Source organism: Sander lucioperca, chromosome 2, assembly GCF_008315115.2.
Source record: "Sander lucioperca isolate FBNREF2018 chromosome 2, SLUC_FBN_1.2, whole genome shotgun sequence".
NCBI lineage: Eukaryota > Metazoa > Chordata > Actinopteri > Perciformes > Percidae > Sander > Sander lucioperca.
This window is the reverse complement of record NC_050174.1, coordinates 42,967,169-42,988,101: the sequence shown is the minus strand read 5'-3', so window position 1 is coordinate 42,988,101 and position 20,933 is coordinate 42,967,169. Positions and strand designations below refer to the sequence as shown.

The window sequence follows — 20,933 nt, the reverse complement described above, 5'->3', positions numbered from 1 at the left end:
TTAAAGCAAATGCTTTGGGAATGACAGTTTTCATACTCTTCAGTGGATTAACAGCACTCTTGATTTTAAACCCAATTATGGACAGCTCAATGTGAGTTGGCGTTGTCCGATATTGTAAACAGCTTGTAAATCATTTTTGTAAACATTAGAATTGAATAGGTGGGTAGCTTGAGTTGCGTTGGACCTGTAAAGCTGCTGAAGATGAATTTCCACTACCTTTTAGACTGTGCACATAATATCCATGAGGTGTTGTTGACTAATTAAGGATGGTGGCTTTAATAATGTATCCCATGTGGTAAAATAAATACGTCACAGAACAACAGAGATAGTACTTCATAAACATTTTACAGAATCTACAAATTGAATCTATCAAAATGATTGGCTTTTTGAGAACGAAATGCAATCGTTTTAAGCTGCAAATCAAGACAACACAATAGTTAATAGCTTTGAAGACAATCATCTCAAATCATCTCAGACCGTTCTTTTTTTTTTTGTTTTTCACCTCAACCCTATTTACAGAAATACAAACCTGATATCAAATACAACCAAATTACAAGAGTTTAGTAAATTTACCAAAAACGCTTCATCTCCAGTGTTAAGCACAGGCTGACTCACAACAATTTGACCTAAAATGTGCTTATCTAACCATGTCTCGTGAAAGCAGGATTGATTTTTTTCCAAAGGGGAGCACAATAAACTACCACACCGGCAGGAGTCATGACATTAGCTGCGTCTGTAAACATTCATGTCATGTTTAACATTGGACCTCTGTTATCACATATCTATCAAAACGCATATAGATATGATGGACGACATGAAGAATGTCTGTAATTATTTCATATTTCGTTAGATATTATCACACTGCTATAGCCCTTTCTGCAATTCATTTCATTTAGATATCTATTACCAGTTGACAGTTCAGTCATAAAGCCCCAATTGTGTATCCTGTCAGCAACTAAAATGACATTTACAGAATTTGCTTCTTTATCATTAAAGCTTTCGTCCGTAACTTTTTGATATTAATGAACGTCCGTTACATTCAAGCCATTGCCAAATGAGTTTCTACAAAGCTCATTAAGACAATCAGCTCCACACAACTCTCTCTGTATTTCTCAGTATGGCTATGTTCAGAAACTAGTGTAGTCCGGCGACTTTTGCGCGCAGAAAATCGAGTGAAGATAATAACCTCTTCTGAAGAGTTCATCATGTTTTTTTAATCCTCCGTGTCCTCCTTGGCTACTAGCAACTGTGTGGAGGAGGGGTGGGGGTGAAACGCGATCACGGAAGGCTTGTATCATGTGGACGCGCCGACAGTTTTGCTGTCATTACTTAGAATTCCTCATGGGGGAGACAGAAACTACGCACTATAGCTTTAATCAGTATTAGTAAAGCCAATATGCAGCTACACTTTTTTTCTTATCTGGTCTAATGTGTTTATGACAACCTTTTGAACAGTATAGGCCTAAAATCCTCCAGCGTTGTAGCAACTATCCCTTAGCTTTAGCTTGACTTTAGCAGTGATTTGATGCAAATAAGCACTACAATCACTGAACATATGTCACCATTCTGCAAGCATGAGATTTACCACTCATTCATGACAATTCAAACTGTCCAAAACGGGTCCCACATTTGTAAGTGGGTGTTTTAGAAATGAAAAATGTGCAAACCCACTTACAATCGTGTTTCGGTTTGAATCAACAATTCAAGTGTGACCGTATATGTTGAGTAATATAAAAAAAAGTTGAATGATTAAATTGTTTAGCCCTTGCAAAAAATGGATGTAGGTGTTAAGGTAAGTTTAAAATGATTACGTTGAGTTAGTGTACAGTAATACCACTGATACTTGACACAAAATCTTTTTAAACTGTTAGGAAGCTTTTGGGGCCCATAAATGCTCATTGACTCCAGTTCATGTATCGCTAATAGAATAGGTTAGCGTATGGACCCATACATGCTGTGAAGCATAACAACAAGAGGGTGAGACATTATTGTTTGGCTCGCTAAAAAACAGTCATCATATCTGCTAAACTGTTTCAAGCAGCAACCAAAATAAGACTGATATAAGCTGTAGATAGAATCTTAGATAGATAGATAGATGCTCTCCAGAATTGGCCCAAAGTTAGAGGAAAATGTGAAAAAAAACATATTTGATGGGAACTGCTTGCTGGGTAAATTTTTACTGTTCAGTCACTCATTCATTCATCTTTAATGCAAAGATTCAAAATAAAACAACAACAAATAAAGCTGAAATGTCCCTGCCATGGTGTCAATACGCATTAATAAAAATGAAATGGCTGCTTAAACAATCGTGCTCCTACTAAGTTTTGGAGAATTTAAGTAGGTACTTTCAAGCGTGGCTGTCTTTTACACAACAATACAGGCTGAAACACGAACATGATTGATAAAAGAGGCCCAATGTTTGGTCATCTGCTAAGAAGAGTTATGAGAGATACTGTATAAGACGGAGAATATGTACACAGTGAATGTGTGAGCTGGTCTGAAAGCAGAAAAAGAGTTGCTCCCCAATCCTACAGACACTTCCCTAAACACCGTCTGTCTCTCTGTCAGACATGGTTTCTCACTCACACCTATTTCCCTTCCTTGTCCTCTAAGCGGCCTGGAGTAAAAATGTAGTCCAAGGCTTGTCTCTCAGCAGCGGCCACATTGGGGTGCCAGAGGTCCACCATGAAGACCACCCTGGGGCCGTCCTCTGCGCCGCCTACACACACACGCACAGGCACACGCACACGCACAGGCACAGGCACAGGCACAGGCACAGGCACAGGCACACGCACACAAAGGCTCTTTAGTAATGTTGGATTATACAATTTTTAGGTCAATCCTCCTTAAAGGAATACATAAAAAGCGACAGGGTGCAATAAAAAGATACCGTTTTAATCCCGTCTTACCCTCGTGGAAGGCCCGGTGGAGGAAGGAGTCATCAAAAAGCAGACAGCTGCCCTCAGACCAGCACTGTGGCTCTCCACCAACTACAAGCTCACAGGAAGGGGGCACTCTGAGACCTGCAAGAGAAAAATAACAAGTCCAGCCATGTGTCATTATGGGACAGCAAAGCATTTTATGTCGCTCACCAATCTTCCAGGGGACATATCCCAGACAAAATGCCCTCTTCTTAGAGTGTCCCATATTATTACAGTATTCTGTTTTAAAGCATCTAATGAAAGAGCCTGTCTACACAACAATAAACATCCCTATTTATAGCCATCTCACAAACTTCAGTTGGAAAAAGAATCAAAGCTCAGGTGCAGTGAAAACAGTATAAATAATCACATACGCCACTGAATTTCAGCCATGTGCCATCATGACCCAAGAGGATCCAGATTTTCAGTCTCAACACCACAGCAGCTGATTCACTGGGTTGCTCGTCTAGTTAAATATGCTTCAAATATGCAATCATTTGCTGTTGTGTTACACACTGAGCCTCAGACATCACATGGATGAATCGGTTTCAGCTCACTAAACAGTTCACTCTCTTACCCAGGTGGCAGCGCAGCCTGACATTTGTCGGACCGTAATGCTCAGTGATCAGAGCTCCAGGCGTCAGCACAGAGAAGCAGGCGTTTCCGAACACGTTGTTGGCGATGAAGGTACGCAGCTGGCCCAGCACCCTCCAGGCCCGTGGACACCTCCTGACATTGAGAACCAGAGGGGTGCCTTGGTTTACCAGGTAGTAGGTCCACCACTGCCCGCGAGGAGTGTTGTTGGCTTTCCACCCCGGCGGCAGGGAGGAGCCGCTGCGTGCTGGAGGTTGGTGGTAGATGCTCTCGAACTCGGCCAGAAGGGCGGGGAAGCTCTGCTCCAGTAGCTCCACGTCGTGTCTCTGTACTTCTCTGGAGAAGAAAGGGGCTGACGGTAGGTCTGGGAGGAAGAAGACCTCTGGCCGCTGGATGGTTGGTCTGCTGTTAAGGTATCGGCCTTGATCACGGACTCCTTTATGCACCCTGCCCATACCTGACCAGGTGTAGCGCTTGGCGTAATCCTGCAGGCTGTGGTAGAGCCTCTGGTTCAGACTCTCTCCGGCGCTGGTACATCGGAAGCACTCTGACGATTGGCAGAAAGCGAAGCCGTTCTGCTCTTCTAGCATTGATCCAGGCTTTCCTTTCCCCCTGCCACGGCAGTCTGAGCTCATGAAGCCCCCCACCACCCCTCCAATTCGGCTGGGCCCAGCCAGATACCTCCCACGCAGAGGGCTGGAGCCATGCTCCCGGCCCACCCTGTAACAATACCACATAAACAGCAGCAGCACACACATGGCTATGGCAAAAGCACAGATCTCACACTCCCTTATAGACTGCATCCCTCCAGCCACCATCTCCCTCACATTGTCCAGTGACCACTCCATCTTGGCTCGTTTCTGGATTGCTGAATCTGATGTGGGGTGCTGATGAGAGATCAGTTAACACGTCTTTTCTTGATCGTGATTTAAAGGGGCCTTGAACCACACACAGGGCGTGAGTGAGTCTAATGTCAAGCAGCTCTTATCACCCCCCCTATGGTAAACAGTCTGATTTGATCCGACACACACGCTCGTTGATCCTAACATTTCAGCACTCTACAACGAGGGAAGGTTTCTCCTTGCATGATGTCTGGCTGTGCCGTATTAATGCTGCTCTCTCTCTCGTTCTTTCAGACAAACGCAGACAGACACCGAGCCTTAGGGTAATGTGTTCTCTGAAAAACAAAGACAAAAGAAAGAGAGGTGAGGAGAGAGATTAGGGAATGCTGCGATTGACACACGAATCATCCAAATTCTATTTACTGTTAATGTGTTGGCATGCAGAGGTATCATTACAACTTGCTTTGTGTCTGTGAAACACATCTTCCTCCTCAGAGTTGGAGCAAATTCCTATCCTGTATGCACCACAAAACAACACACCTGCTGAAACTCACCCACCCACTGTGCACTTCAAAATGACTGCACCCGGTACTGCACACACACTTGTACTGCACTGTATAAAACCATGAGTCTATTGGCACATTGCTGCATTTAACACAAATCTCTCCCTTTTATATTTTTGCGCACCACGCACACAGGCGCGCGCACCAAAACGGTGAATTATGTAAACTTAAACAGTGTTGATACACCCACATGTATTATAATTGGCATTCATAGGTTGCTCAGCAGGAGCTGCATAGATCCTCGGGGGGAGGGAGGGAGGGAGGGAGGGAGGGGGCGAGCTGTAGTCTGTGTAATCGTATGCTGTTTTAGTTAAAAAATGAAGGGACTGGATTACATGAGTGTGATTATATAATGATAATGGACCAGCAGCCGAAACGCGATGAGTGCAATGCGTCAACTGTGATCAGAACTCCACAATGCTCTCTCACCAAAAATGGTCGGGTAATCGTGCTCCAATAGATCCTCCCCTACATCCTGTCTGACAGCATCAAGCCGCCCCCACATTCTCCACACACTCCCGCTGCTTTTAGGACAGACTGGCCATCAAACCCAACCATGAAGCCATCTCAAACACACACACACACACACACACACACACACACACACACACACACACACACACACACACACACACACACACACACACACACACACACACACACACACACCCTGCCTTATTTCCTCCACTGTTTCCATGTAATCACGTAATGTAATGGCTAGAGCGGCTGCCACCAGGGCCAAGCTGCCATACAAACCGATGACCAACACATTGATGAGCTGTAGCGTTCAATAAGCCGCGGAAAACAAGCAGAACGCAGTAACCGAGCTTATGTTTCCTTGTCTGGAGCTACGTGGATGTTTGGTGGGTGGATTCGTGCACAGGTTTGCATCCATACCTACTCAACATTCCTGACTGTGGCCAGTGGAGAGGAAGAGGAGAGGCGCACAGGTGTTTCTCCAGGCGAAGCTGCGCACCACTGCAGTGCACAAGGTAGACGGATATCACTCGCCAACATTATAGGAAATATCTCCAAAATGCGCAAAAGAAGTCCTAACTGGAGCCGACAGCCATCATATAGCAGAGAAAAATCAGAAAGCTGTTCCAGCGACGGTTTGGCTCCCTGTCTATCTGTGATGGACAGCAGCGTCGGATAGGCTACAGACAATATTGTTGTAAATACTGAAGCTCCACCAGGAGAAGACACCCAGCGTCAAGTAACCAGAGGAATGCGCAACAATATTTCCGGTATTTCAAAATAAACGTCTCAGTGAGGAGCGTGTTGAAATACAAAAATAATAAACATTTTATACATTCTGTGGTTGAAATCAGTCAGCAAAAGCACTGGAACTCCAAAACTCTTCACATTTCCATGCGAGGCAATGGTGCAACAACTTAAAGTGTATATATATATATATATATATATATATATATATATATATATATATATATATATATATATATATATAAAAAAGTCAAAACACTTTCAACGCAATAAGTCTCTGCAGCTATTCTTCTTAAAGGAACAATTACACATTGAATCACTTTCAAGAGACAGATTTAAAAAAAAGAATAGCAAGTCAAAGCAGCACAGGGTGAGATATCCTGAATTTTAGACCCTAGCATGTGTCAAGCTGCATCCTACAGTTCCCAAAATGCAATGCGGTAGCATCTTTCATTAGACCTTCCCTGACACATTTGCTCCCATGTTCTTTCAAAAGCTCCATCCAGATGATTTTACAAACTGTTATCACATGCTGAGCGACTCTCCAAGACAAGTGAACTGACCTTTCGGTGTAAAATTGGTGGAGTTCCCCTTTAAGCATATTACCAATATCCTTGTTTTTAAGTATGCTTGCAGGAAACCTTTGCATCACCAAGGATTGGCTTCCAACATGACCAGAAAGCCTGAGTTCCATGTTTATTCATCATGAGTTTTGGAGCATAAGTAGCAATGTGGCAGGGACTGATAACCTGACCAATCAGTCCAAAGGGTGAAGTCACACTCACCTGATTCACAACTGTCTGCGGACAGGTTTCCCTGTACCTTAAAGGGAAACCTTTAAAGTAATCAGCGAACAAATGAAAAGACAATTTTTGTTTTCAGGCTTGCACAAGGAGCTTAATATAACTGTAATGATTCCACTGAGAATGTTTAAAATATATTTTGAAATAGCTGTAGGTCTATACTGGAGCTGAAACTCTTGATTAATCAATTATTATGAATGAATGTATTAATCAATGCATCAATTGACAGAAAATTAATCTGCAACTATTTTGATAATTGATTAATCATTCATTAATTTTTCATTTGACAGCCTTTATAATGTAACAATTTTCTCTGCCATATAAAATAAGCTATTAACATATATAACTGAATTCCTTTGGACTTTGGAATGTGGGATAAAACAAGCAACATACAATACATCAATACATACATCAGCTTGGGCTCTTTTACTATTTTCCAACAATTTATAGACAAAATGATTGATCGACTAATTAAGAAAATATCTGGCAGATTAATTGACAATGAAAATAATTATTAGCGGCAGCACTGCTAAAAGCAGAGAAATTCAGAATCTCTCTATTTTACCCACTTATGCTACATATTCAGTTTAACACAAAATGTGAATGTGGAGGTAACGTTATCCATTCTTACTGTTTTTATTTTATGTAACCATCTTTTGTCATACGATGTCCTGTCATTTCTTTGTAATCTTTAATAAATACATCGTTCTGATTTTACACATTTGATGCATAGTATTGCTTGGAAACAACGTCATAAAAACGAGCCAGACAAATACTTATTTCCCCATGTTTACTGGGAAGAATGGTAAAACATGAAATGCTGCATGCATATATTTGAGGGAAGTGGACTCACCATAGTTGGGCCATTGCAGCTGACCATACTAGGGCTGCAACTAACGATTATTTTCATAGTCGATTAATCTGTTGATTATTTTCTCGATTAATCGATTAGTTGTTTGGTCTATAAAATGTCAGAAAATGGTGAAAAATTTAGATCAGTGTTTCCCAAAAGCCCAAGATGAAGTCCTCAAATGTCTTGTTTTGTCCACAACTCAAAGATATACAGTTTACTGTCACAGAGGAGAGAAGAAACTAGAAAATATTCACATTTAACAAGCTGGAATCAAAGAATTTTTACTTTTGTCTTAAAAAATGACTCAAACCGACTAATCGATTATCAAAATAGTTGGCGATTAATTTAAAAGTTGACAACTAATCGATTAATCGATTAATCTTTGCAGCTCTAGACCATACCAAAGTTGTATTTCTGTCAGATAGGTTGGGCCATTGCAGCTGACCATACCAACGTTGGCCCAACGTTGTATTTCTGTCAGATAGGTTGGGCCAACGTAGCCAACCAAAATTGACGTTGGCCCAACGTCTGTTTGCTACCTGGCTACCGTGGTCAATTATTTTACTTTGAAGGCGAAATTGCCCTACATCCGGTATTGCTCAAGTCTGACTTGACTCAATTGAGAGCCTCCCTCTTCCGTATGCCTCATGGCTCGCCCATCGACTTCTGTTTGATATAACTGCAGACAGCATTTCCCAAGATGCATTGCAACTTGCCTGGGTTGCGTCTCACAGGAGGGAAAGAGCAGTAGTTTGATGGTGATAGTTTATGACAGAATATGACACCAACTTTTCCTAGAAGGGCCCAACTACCAACGTCACTCCTGGGGACTCATACACTCCTCCCACTGGCTCTCACACCAGGGTTAAAGTCTGGACCCTCTTTAACTGGAGCGTGCGCAATCATAGAACAACTAGCCCAAAGCAGTGTGTCAGCAATCAATCACAATGAGTGATAGGTGGCTGTCTGACAGGCCCTGACTAGACTGTGTGGAGCTTCAACTGTTTTGCATTTGTTCAAGATGAGTAAAGTTATTCTACAGTTTCTATGAGTCCACGTGAGTCTTGATCGCCTACATTTTCCAACTGGTAAGATTTAAAGTTGTTGCTGCAGGGCCCCTGTTTAAAGGCCTTTTTTTTTAACTGAGTTAACTGGGACTTTGCTAATTAAAAATACAGAATCCTCTCAAATCTGGAACATGGAAACTATGTAAAAATAAAAATAAAAATAAAAATAAAAAAGACCTGTTTTTCTCAGTCACATTACCCCAAATAATTGAGTCATTTTCTGGAACACACCTCTGAAAATATGTATAACTTTTTGGTTGTTTGCGTTTGTCAGTAAAATCAAAGAAACATGGGGACCACAGATCTACAGTAGGCTGTATTTTGAAGTGTGTTTGTTATGTATGCATCCTTTCACCAAGGCAAATTCCACATACAGTGAGTGTACTGTAGCAATAAAACCTTTTCTGATTTCTGATTCTCAGGCATGACTCAGCAGTTAAGTCACAACCTCCTCGCCCACCCACTCACCCCCTTTGCACTCCAGGCGGAGGGTGGAGCCAGGCTGTTCAGGCTGTGCACGCCCCTTCTGATGGGGCAACTGGGCTCCGCTCCCAGTCACCAAGTCAGTCGTGAAGTTGTAATGTTTCAGAGGAGATAACCTGTTAAAGTCATGATGAAACTTTAATGATCCCCGCAGCGGTATTGGATAATATCAACCATGGCGAGGTCAAAGGCGAGGGTGTACACTTGTTGCGCACTGATGCTGCTCTGCGTAGTTGTTGTCATTGTGTGTATTGCTGTGCGTGTGAGGCGCACAAATAAGTGTCCAGATAGCACCTTCTCAAGCGCTGCAGTGGCCGCAGACTCTGGGAAATGTTCACAGATTGGACGGTGAGTGGCTTTTTACACTTGTGTTAAACACACATTTTCATTTGTTCTGCTCAGTGAGGTGCGTATGGAGATACATAACACACACTCTCCTAATGAGCGCACTTTAGCGCTTACTAAAACTATCTACAAACTTCTCTATCCATACTGTAATAGCAAAGATCTCAGTAACGAAGTGACAACTTATATTCTACATGCCTCAGTGAATCAGATGTAAGTCTATAAAATATGTACTAACAAACAAGGAGGCTGAATGTGCTTTACATATCATCAGCCTATGCAAAACATAAACACGCCATTTCCTTACTTGGCATACGGTACGCAGTATAATGGGCATAGATTGGCATGAACAGTGATGAGTGTGAAATCTTCCAGGGACATACTTCAAAAAGGGGGTTCAGCGGTAGATGGCGCCATCGCTGCGCTGCTGTGCACCTCCGTCATGAACCCACAGAGTATGGGCATCGGAGGGGGATCCATATTCACAGTGATGGACAGCTCTGGTAACAGCCACATTTATTCAGCCCTCTAATACAGCAGAACTACCGAGTGGAGGCAAAGTTAAATGATAATATCTTCTCTTTTCAAAGGCAAAGTGAAAATCATCAACTCCAGAGAAACTGTACCTGAGAAGTTTAAATCTGATCTGCTGAAGTCATGTCCTACCACCTTCCAGCTGATATCAGGTACCGCTGCAGCATATCAAATCCTGCATCAGGTTTTCCTGGATCTTTTGTTGGGAGCATTTCTTGTCTTCCTTGTGTGTCACGTACAGGTTCCTCGCATTATCATGCTGGAGGAAGCAAGGATAATATGCTGCTCCTCTCGAGGAATTCATTATGGCTCACATCTGGACAACTGTATTTAATACAAAAGGGCACAAAGATGAAAGATGTATGTTATGTGTAGGACTGAAGATACTGCCAGTCCTTTCTTGGACATGCACATCTTTGTTTCTTCTTTGTCATGCTTGCTTGAATGAGTAGCAGTAGAGTCTGATTGTATACACAATGGGGCCCAACAGTCCTGAACTCTCTGTGTCTCTCTCTCTCTCTCTCTCTCACACACACACACACACACACACACACACACACACACACACACACACACACACACACACACACACACACACACACACACACACCAGGAACATGAGTCCTAAACTAACCATTCATCATGTTGCAACGTGTAGGCTACTTGTTAGCCTATTTTTACTGTAAGTAAACAAGGAAATATCTGTAACTGAGTGATGACAACGTCATGTGCTTAGTGTATGATACCATTCAAATAAAAGAAATATAAAAGTTAAAAACAATATTGTTGTAAAAATGGATAAAGATATTGGTATGGAAGAGAGTTCATTATCTCTTCATTATCTGCTTTTCTTACATAGCTAACCCAAGGGTGGAAGAAGTACTCACATCCTTAATTTAAGTACATACCATTACATTAATGTACAAATACTCCATCTTACAGTAAGTGAATGTCCTGCATTAAAAGTCCTAAAAGTAGAGAAATATTATCAGCAAAATCTGTTTTAAGTATCAAAGCATTAGTTCTCAAAATGGTTCCTGAAGTATTAGTATATATTACATTATTAGGTTTACTGATGCATTAATGTGTTAAAAGCATTTCATTGTTGTAGCTGGTTGATGCGCAGCTACTGTAGTTTTAACTACTTTATATATAGAGTTAGCTAGTTTAGTTCAGTGGTTATCAAACTAGGGGTCAGGCCCCTAGATACAATAAATCTGAGGGCTCGTGAAATGATAAATGAGGTTTGAAAAAAAACAAAATAACATCTACTTTTTGGACTTTTCTCTAATATTTGCTTTTGGTGTGAAATATTAGATACTTGTACTTCCTACAGTTATTCAAATGAAACCATGTGCGAAGTATAGAGGGGAAATGTCTCTTTGGTGGAAAGGCTAACAGCTTGAAACGTGACTGCAACTGTTCTCTGCTATTTTATAAGCCACTGGTTACATTTATATCTATTGCATTTCATAAGCTCATCATATACCGAAATGTTTTCCTGTAAAACATGAATCTGTATAGTTACTCATAACTTCAGCTACGAGATAAATGTAGTGGAGTAAAAAGTAGAATATTTCCAGCTTAAATGTGAAGTGACAAAAAATGGAAATAGTAATGACGTAGCAACATTTTCTTAAGTACAGAACTTGAGTAAATGTATATTTACTTTCTCTATCTATCCAAACTCCCAGGTAGCCAATGGATTGGGGTTCCGGGGGAAATTCGGGGTTATGAACAGGCATACAGGCTTTATGGGAAGTTGCCGTGGGCAACCCTCTTCCAGCCGACCATTCAACTGGCCAGAGAAGGGTTTCCTATTCCTCCCATCCAAGGTCGATACATCCCATACGTTGATACGAACCAGACCCAGCCTCTACGGTATGAAGGAACCTCCTAAAATGACTCAAAAATATGCACAAAATGAACATTTTACCTTTCCACATTTAAGTGATATTTTCTTTCTTTGTATTTGTACATTAGGAAGTTGTACACAGATAAGAATGGGAACTTGCTGAAGACTGGTGATATTGTGAAGTTTGAGAAACTGGCCGACACGTTGGAGATGATAGCAAACCACGGGGCAGACGCTTTTTACACGGGAAGAATAGCAGAGGATTTAATCCGTGACATACAGGAGGCAGGTATTGTCAGACGGGTTTCATCATGCTCTCTTTTTTCAACTATTTTCTATCTCCGCCTGGCACAATGATCTGATTACAAATGAACAAATCAGTTGTGTCTGTAAAACACTGCAGCGATCACTCACAGACTCCAGTGTGCGCTGCCTGGATCCATTAAAAGTCTTGATTATGTGGAGCTGAGATGTGTTTTGTTCAGTTCTACTTAGCAGAGCCATTTGTTTCAATGTTTTTGCCCAGGAGGAACACTCACGGCGCAGGACCTGGCATCGTATAGAGCTACAGTGACTGATGCGTGGGCTGTTCCTTTGGGAGCGTACCAGATGTACATCCCCCCACCCCCTGCAGGAGGCATCATCCTCAGCCTCATCCTGAACGTCATGAAAGGTTCCTGCTGTACTCAAAATGCAGAGCTGCTGCTCATCCGCACTTTCAAATCACAGAATAAAGCTCGTTAGCTGTGTTCATGACAAATGACAAATGAATACTTGCAGTTTTGCAGGTTGTTGCATTTGAGTTACCTAAATGAGGAGACAGAATGATGGGGTGAATACTGTACTGTGGAGTGTTTAATGTCCGGGAAGCATCTAGATACTGCACATCTTTGGAAGTGGAATACACTGGGGAAAACTAAACAATTGCTCTTATTTACAGGATATAAATTGAATTCAGCATCTCTGATGGGTGATCAAAAGACACTGACCTATCATCGCCTTGTTGAAGCTTTTAAGTTTGCCAACGGATTAAAGAAACACATCCGTGATCCACGCTTCAGCTCAGAAGAAGTAAGTTATTTATAAGGAAGTTAAGTCTAGTTGTGGCTTATAATCAGTGGTGGAAGAAGTATAGGTCCTTTACTTAAAAGTAGCAAAGCCTACTTACTGTACTAGGGCTGGGTATCGTTAAAATGTTTTTGAGACCGACACCGTGACTTTGATACCGGTTCCTTAACAATACTTTTTTCAATACTAATTTTATAAATTGTTATTATAAATTTGAACAAAAACCAATTCCAACATTACACGGTACTCCTTTACACTTATGTGACACACATTGTAGTCAAGCCTCTCAAAATACAACAACACACACGTCTCTGTGTAACGTAGAATTTCTCCTGCATGCCTCTACGATGTGTAACGTTAGACAGCCAATCACCAATATTGTTAGATCTTGGTAGAAGCATGCTGCATGCTTATTGGCTCACTGATGCTGCTGTGATTTACTCCTTAGGTATTGGAATTTGGTATTGAATGACAAGGCATTTTTCGATACTCCATTCTAAGAAGGCAATTTGGTGCCTAAAAAGTATCAAAACTTGGTACCCAGCCCTACTACTTACTTTAAATACTACTGTTACAAGTCAAAGTCATGCTCAAAATGTTACTTAAAGGTCCAGTGTGTAATGTGTTTAGTTGTCCATTATCAAAATCCGTGTTGCCCGTTCACAAACTTGTCCTTTTTCATGAATATTTACCACCACCATCAATTCCAAGTATTCCTTTTGGTTTGAAATCTTACATTTGCATTCGCACGAACTGGGGTAGACGCTCCATATTCATGGGCCATCTTGAAATACGTTAGCCGGTAAGGGACATACAGGACATACTGCTCCGCCTTTCGCGTTTTCACTGTCACATGATAAACTCACAGGTGCTGCTAATGCTGGTAATGGGTATCGTCGCTTCCCGGCCCTGGCAAGTTCTTATTCGCCCAGAGAAAGAAAAAGGATATTGAAAAGAGCAAGAGACCGGCTTTTTGAAGCGTGAAGGCTACCGTAGCTGTAATACGTACTTTGAACTGCGTGGCGCGAGAGAGTTGATTGCGATATATGATCTCAACGCTAGATGGGAGAAATTCCCACACATTGGACCTTTAATTAAGAGTACAAAAGTATTTCAGCTAAATGTACTCAAAACATCATCAAAAGTAAACATACTTGTTTTGCAGAATTGCTGTAGCTGGTCGAGATGGAGCTGATTTTAACTACCTTATTTACTGTTAGGAGGTTTAATTTATAACAAATGCATGATATTTTATTTCTTTGATCACATGATTTTGTCGTAAAAATCGGTCTGATAAATGTGCTGGAGTAAAAAGTACAATTTCCCTCTAATATTTAGTGGAGTAGAAATATAAAGTATCATACAGTGGGAAAAGGGAGGTATAACTAGTACAGTATACTTGAGTAAATGTACTTAGTTACTTCCCATTGATTCTAATGGTCTTAGAACCCAGTTAAACGCAGGCCTTCCACCCACTTTTAGATGATGCTTCTGAGTGAACCGACTGGTCTCGCTGTCAATCAACATATTAACATCCCTATGAGCATCTCCTCCTTGAGTTGTTATGGTGATCTATTCAACATGTGTGAATCAAGTTTGGTTGCGTGCCACTCTCTTAGCGTGGGGGAAGGTACAGGTGTTGGCCCCTGTCAATGAAATGGTTTGACTTGAAGTAACTTTAAGCAAACGTTCATTATTGCATTTGATCAGTTTTGATCAGTTTGCTGTCAGTTACACCAAAACCCTCACAACTTTCTCTGGTTAGTTGGACTACTGTGATGATTTGTCATATGTGACACCTTCAGCTTTCTAATAAATGAATTTTCTAACTGGATGTTGGCAAACCTAAATTCTACATGTATATAATCCATCATAAATCTTGACTGCAACTACTTACATCAAATATTTATTCTCTTTCCTATTGGGGTAGTTATTCATGCAATGTTTGAAATGAATAAGAGAGTTCGAGAGGCAGACAAATAGAAGTAGTGCAAAAGCACAGGGACTGAAAGGGTTCAAATGGGCTGTAATTCCCTTTCTGTTTTCCCTACAAAGCAACTAGAAGCCTGAAATACAATCATAACTTTACCTTTGAAATCCTCTGTATCTCTCACAGATGGCCAGGAAATTCACAGAGGATAGCTTTGCCGAGCACATACGGAGCTTGATCAGCAGCAACGCGACTCATGATCCCCAGTATTACAACATCGACCCGTATCTGGACAGCATGGGCACCACGCATGTGTCTGTGCTGGCTGAGGACGGATCTGCTGTGTCTGTCACCAGCACCATCAACCACATGTCAGTATTTGAAGGTGTTCTGCTTTTGACAGTGAGAAATAAACCATCAAGTTTTACTCTTGAAAGGTTTGAAAGTAGAGGATTAAGAATATTTAAGAGATTAAGGAAGGAGTGTTTTTGTGTAAGAAATTTGGAAAGAAATCTCTCTTTTCATAGGACTCCAGTCATCAAAATCCAAAACCTCAGTTAGAGAAAAGCGCAATTTTTCAACTTTTTATTTTTTTTAAAGTGAAGTGTGTCTGTATTACAAGTGTCATAATGTCAAGAGCCAATTCATTGCATGTATTTCCTTCACAGATTTGGCTCCAAGGTCTTCTCTCCGAGCACTGGAGTCATCCTCAACAACGAGCTGTCTGACTTCTGTGGCAAAGTCGAAAACATCTTTCCTGGTAATCAGATCAGCATAACACATTTCAACATTCCTGAAATACAAGTAATACAGGTTTCAACGCTACACACACAAGTCAAGTCAATTTATTTATAGAGCACATTTAAAACCAACCTAGGCTGAACAAAGTGCTGTACAAAGTTATATTATGTTATAAAAACAAAGGAAGACAATACAAATATAGACACAATGAACATCATACAAACAACACACTTCTATACAAATGTCCCTAAACTAAATCATACGCCAAAGAATACAAATGTGTTTTAAGACGAGACTTAAAGATCTCTGCAGTAGAGGAGGACCTAATATGAATGGGGAAGTTTGTTCCCGAGTCTCGGAGCACAATAGGACACAATGTACACACCCTTATTCCAAGGGGTCTTGCAAAGTTGTCCACTGGTACAGGGTTAAAAACCTTGCTCAAGAAGTACTTCAATTGTATTTAGCCTACATACAGTACATACATACTACAGGAGTGGCGAGAGTACCTGCTTTACTGTATCTGAGGCCTCAGAATTGATGGTTTATATTTTCGGTGGTGCTGTGAGTGGATAGCAAGCAAAGATCTTTGTATAACATAACTTCTTATGACATATTTAAGCTCACCAACCTCTTTTTAGCCATGCTAGTGGCACTGCTTAGAATGGCAGTATCGGTCTGTTGATCTGTCAGTCCTTCACTTTGGTCCAGACAGAAATATCTCAACAACCTCTTTAACTATCATTCAGTGCTGTCATCAGGTACAGAATGAATTTCAATTTTCATTACTTTGATTTATGACCAAATACATGCAAAACTAAAGACATTCCCATCAACCTCAGCTCTACTCTGTTTAGTGCTTATTAGCAAATGTTAGCATGCTAACAGGCTAAACTAGGATAATGAATGGTAAACGTTATACCTGTTAAACATCAGCATGTTAGCATTTGTCAATGCGAGAATGTAAGCATGCTGATGTTAGCATTTAGCAGCAAAGCTGTACCAAAGTACAGCAAGCATGGCTGGAGACTCTTATGCCTCATTTCCTCATTTCCACTGCATGGTTTGACTCAGCTCAACTCACTTTTGGTACCATGTGTTTTTCTCTATTTTGTTTTTCACTGTGGATAGAACCCCTTCAGTGTAGGCGGAATTCTCAGCTGATAGCCATAGTGACATCACGTGAAACTGCCGTGACATCATCTTCAATGCAACACTCGCTGGATCCTTTCATCTGCAACAATGTCTGCACTTTGTTAATTGCGCGGCCTAGTGATGTCGAATGTCGAGTTTTGCAGGCTGCCAGTTTATAAAATCTAGGTTGAGTGAACTTGGCTTTTTAAAAATGGATGTCCCGTGACCAATCACTTGCCTCCAGTGTTTTAAGTAGTACCAAAAAAAGTACTAGGTAGGCCTACCAGGGCCTGAAATTAACACCTGTGCCAAATGCAGGTGAATTTAGCCATCGGCGGGTAAAACTGTCAGTCTATGTTCTATGCTGGCGGGTAGCCAATGAGAATTGAGTGATCTATAGTTGTTTTTTGCCACTGTTGGTCTTTCACATCTCAACCAAGTAGGCCATTTTGAGCTGAAAAATGAGGCGGCACATTACTGGGGCGAAAGAAAAGATGAGGGTGATTCAAAGAAAAGTAAAAGAAGACGTTTTAATAATAAGTGGACCGACAACGGCAAGGTTTGCGAGTGGCTGGTTTATTACAGCAGTACAGAACAAATGTACTGCAGTGACTGTCGTGTGAATGGCTCAGAGAAATGCTCGTGCATTTCCGGTATTTCACCTTTATGAGGCAAAAGAAATTGGGTGGTATAAGCCTGTGTGGCTAGTAGATTTTATAATCCACCTGCCACAGTGGCTGGTGGCCAAAAAAGTTAACTTCAGGCCCTGCCAAGTACTATCCACAACTTTTGCCAATGGAAACCCCAAAAAGAGCAAGTGGAGATGACTGTACCATGCAGTGGAAATGCTGCATTAGTCTTGTAATATGAACCCTACAACCCCAAAGACATTTGTCTAACAAAAGATTTTCATTTCTGCCTGATGTCAGCTGCTGAACAAAGGCAAAGGGTTGAATAAATGCCCTTCACCCTCTGTGCAAGCCTGTGATTCACATCATTTAGAGACACTCGGCTGATTGCATTTAGAATAATTGCCTTCTCATTCTTCTCACATTGATGAGTCTGAATTGTAGCCGTCTGTCATCTAATGCTTTTGTTGTGTTGTCAGGGGAGCAGCCTCCATCCTCCATGGCCCCCGCTGTGCTGAAGTCTCAGTCCAAGATGCTGGTGATTGGATCAACTGGTGGGAGCATGATCACGGCTGGGATGGCCTCGGTACGTGTCTGCGGCAATCACACTAAGTGCCATTAAGATAAATTGCTGCAGACTAATGCCCCCCACTGTTGTCACAGCAAGTGCTGTCTTCCCGAGTGTCTTCACTGCGTCCATAATCCATTCTGTACTCATCACTTTTCCATTTACCAGATTGCAATGTATTGTCCTGTTTTCTCTTCCAGGCGCTTATGAACCACCTTTGGTTTGGAAAGAGCCTCAAGGAGGCAATCGCTGCTCCGGTTGTTTTTGTCGACTCTCAAAATGCAGTGAAGTTTGAGCCCAGCTTCGATAAGGTAATGCACTAAATGCATTTGTTTGCTAAAATAATAAAACACATCATATTTGCTCCATCTGAGTCTCCTCTCCTCTTTCCCCTTTCAGGATGTTATCGAGGCTCTGAAGGCTCTGGGACACAAACATGAAACCGCGAAACATTTCTACAACGTGGTCAATGCCGCGGAGAAGGAGGACGGCTGCATCTGGGCCGTGTCTGATGCCAGGAAAATGGGCGAAGCAGCCGGTTACTGAGACCAAGAGCCACTGACATTAGTTATACAGGGGGGCCTGAACATTACAGAGACCTTCTGCTGCCCCAAAACCGCAACTGAACTCTCCCAGTAACATGTAGCAGGTAAACACGTGGCCTCTGGACAGAAGTGACTGTAACTGTGACATGATGGATTTTACTGTGCACAAACAAACAACTGTGACTATATCAGATCTGTGAAGCTTCTTTCCTGCTCTTGTTATTATTTGAATCTTTCTTTTGTAAAACAATGTTCATTCCATGTTTCACAGTATACAAATGACTTGATAGTACATTCATGTTAATATCTGAGACTTAAAATACATAGCAGGCTATTTTAGATGGTCTCATTCAGTTAATAACTTGTTCAACTTTCTGGTTATTCATACTCTTAGTACTGGAGTTATTCTGTCACCTTTACTATATAAGCTGTTGTAGCACTGTGTATTGAATATACAGTGAATGAAATATAGATTTTATGTATAATATTCAAATAAAATAGGTTTTTGTACATGATTCACATGCCATGATGAGTTCTATATTAAAACAGTCACAAATTGGCTAAAACCTTTTTGGTTTTTAAAATACTACTTGAAAACATTTTATATTAACACGTGGATATTCTACTCTGTGCCATTCTTGAGTTCAACACGATAATAGCTAAATAAATGGACTTTTAACAACAAAGGTCACAAAGAGTAGGGACGATAAAGAAAGCAAAATAGGTGGATGAAGAGTTAAATACATAAAAAATAGAAATAATATTATCACAAATAAAATCACAAAAATCAATAAATCCTGGTGGCAATCTAGGACAACAGCCAAAAATGGCATGTGCTTCCTTTGGATGCACCAAAGTGGTCCTCAGCCGGTCGGTCAATCCCTTCAACCCCGAGGTTAATGCTATTGAAATCTGTAAATCTATCCCTCTGTGCCAAAATGTGCGGCTTCTCTGTGTTAATGTTAACTATTTATTTTTTATTTTTGTGCCAGAGCATGCAGCAGCTGGAGCAAGATAATCACATTAAATAGTAAGTCATACAAAAAGGAGAAAAATTTGTGAAGAAATATGATGCACTTTAAAGTGACTATATGTAACTTTTTAATGTTTCTAAAGCTCTGTCATTTTTCATACAATGGTCTTAATTGACCTGTAACATCAAACGAGACGAACAGTGAAAAGAACGCTATTTTTATATAGTTTTTAGTGAGGCCTCTGCCCGGGTCAGATTTTTCCCGCGAAGTCACAGATTGATTTGCGGCAGGTAGACGGCGCTACAGTAACACATTCTGACGGGTCACAGATTTCTTTTTAACACCGGAAAAGCCTGTGTTGGTTGCTACAACAATCTCCTAATGCTTTGGCTCATACCACAGTGACAGTGATACCCGGTTTAGCTCACGAGACATCCAAAGTAGGCTAAGTTACCGTATGCAACACTTGAAATGCAACAATGCATCTGTAACTTAAGCAAAACATTCATTGCGACTATATGACCTCACGGTAATGCTAACTCATTAATCTACAGTGGGCAATACAGCACCGTGAAGAAAAGACGTTTACGACAGCAGGTGTGGTAAAAACACTACCGCTTTTGCCCAAAGCGGCCGCTAGAATCAACACAAACTGAAAGTTACATATAGCCACTTTAAAGGAACACGCCGACTTATTGGGACTTTAGCTTATTCACCGTAACCCCCAGAGTTAGACAAGTCGATACATACCCTTCTCATCTCCGTGCCTGCTGTAACGCTGTTTGACGCTAGAGCTTAGATCGGCCCAAAAAATCAAGCCCGAACCTGCCCGAGCCTGAGCACGGTGCGTCCGAGACCGGCCCGGCCCGACCCGGCCCGACACATTAACTGTAATTATGAGCCCGAGCCCGATTTAAACCTGACATTTTTTTAATACGTGGGCCGTTATAACTGACGTTCTCAACTACAATTCAGAGTTGTTTGAACTGCAGAAATCTGTTTAGAATAATACAATAAGGACGAAGCCTGTAAACTGCGCTGTTTGTTTAGAATGGAACGGATCGCAAATGGATCCGAATGAAGAAACGTAAAAAAAAAAAAAGAAACGATGAACAACATATTGTTGTCACTGCCCACGACTTGTTTAAACTGCTTCCATACCTCCGACTTTCCTCCACACTTGCTCAAAGTTAATTCTCCTGTTTTTCTTTTTTTCTTTACATCTTCAAGCTCCATGTTGCACTTAAGATACACAATACA

General features: G+C 41.2%; 2 protein-coding genes across 4 annotated transcripts; one reads left to right on the top strand and one right to left on the bottom strand.

Moving 5' to 3' along the window:
- Nucleotides 1-2,190: 2,190 nt before the first annotated feature.
- On the bottom strand, nucleotides 2,191-9,954 carry asphd2 (aspartate beta-hydroxylase domain containing 2). Of its 3 annotated transcripts, none has more exons than XM_031300793.2 (4): nucleotides 9,934-9,954; nucleotides 3,499-4,692; nucleotides 2,910-3,023; nucleotides 2,191-2,719 (listed from the first exon to the last, which is right to left on the bottom strand). In XM_031300793.2, exons 2-4 carry the CDS (start codon nucleotides 4,361-4,363, stop codon nucleotides 2,589-2,591), a joined length of 1,110 nt encoding a protein of 369 aa, XP_031156653.1. In that variant the 5' UTR covers nucleotides 4,364-4,692; nucleotides 9,934-9,954; the 3' UTR covers nucleotides 2,191-2,588. The 3 variants fall into 3 exon arrangements, with proteins under 3 accessions (XP_031156653.1, XP_031156651.1, XP_031156652.1); XM_031300791.2 differs by lacking the exon at nucleotides 9,934-9,954 and adding an exon at nucleotides 5,818-6,141; XM_031300792.2 differs by lacking the exon at nucleotides 9,934-9,954 and adding an exon at nucleotides 5,822-6,141.
- On the top strand, nucleotides 9,319-19,214 carry ggt5a (gamma-glutamyltransferase 5a). The gene is made up of 12 exons (XM_031300785.2): nucleotides 9,319-9,698; nucleotides 10,071-10,198; nucleotides 10,286-10,381; nucleotides 11,924-12,110; nucleotides 12,213-12,373; nucleotides 12,611-12,757; nucleotides 13,025-13,155; nucleotides 15,269-15,453; nucleotides 15,751-15,842; nucleotides 18,066-18,172; nucleotides 18,355-18,465; nucleotides 18,554-19,214. The coding sequence occupies exons 1-12, from the start codon at nucleotides 9,526-9,528 to the stop codon at nucleotides 18,698-18,700; spliced, it is 1,665 nt and encodes a 554-aa protein (XP_031156645.1). The 5' UTR covers nucleotides 9,319-9,525; the 3' UTR covers nucleotides 18,701-19,214.
- Nucleotides 19,215-20,933: the final 1,719 nt, after the last annotated feature.

What these genes read in the sequence shown, in the direction of transcription:
- asphd2 (XM_031300793.2), bottom strand. Translation starts at nt 4,363, where the DNA reads ATGGAGTGGTCACTGGACAATGTGAGGGAGATGGTGGCTGGAGGGATG. An exon ending in CAGGCTGCGCTGCCACCTGG is followed by an intron (nt 3,024 to 3,498) that starts GTAAGAGAGTGA and finishes TTTCTCTTGCAG; the next exon opens with GTCTCAGAGTGCCCCCTTCC. An exon ending in CCACCGGGCCTTCCACGAGG is followed by an intron (nt 2,720 to 2,909) that starts GTAAGACGGGAT and finishes GTGTGTGTGTAG; the next exon opens with GCGGCGCAGAGGACGGCCCC.
- ggt5a (XM_031300785.2), top strand. Translation starts at nt 9,526, where the DNA reads ATGGCGAGGTCAAAGGCGAGGGTGTACACTTGTTGCGCACTGATGCTG. An exon ending in ACCAGCACCATCAACCACAT is followed by an intron (nt 15,454 to 15,750) that starts GTCAGTATTTGA and finishes TTTCCTTCACAG; the next exon opens with ATTTGGCTCCAAGGTCTTCT. An exon ending in TTGAGCCCAGCTTCGATAAG is followed by an intron (nt 18,466 to 18,553) that starts GTAATGCACTAA and finishes TTCCCCTTTCAG; the next exon opens with GATGTTATCGAGGCTCTGAA.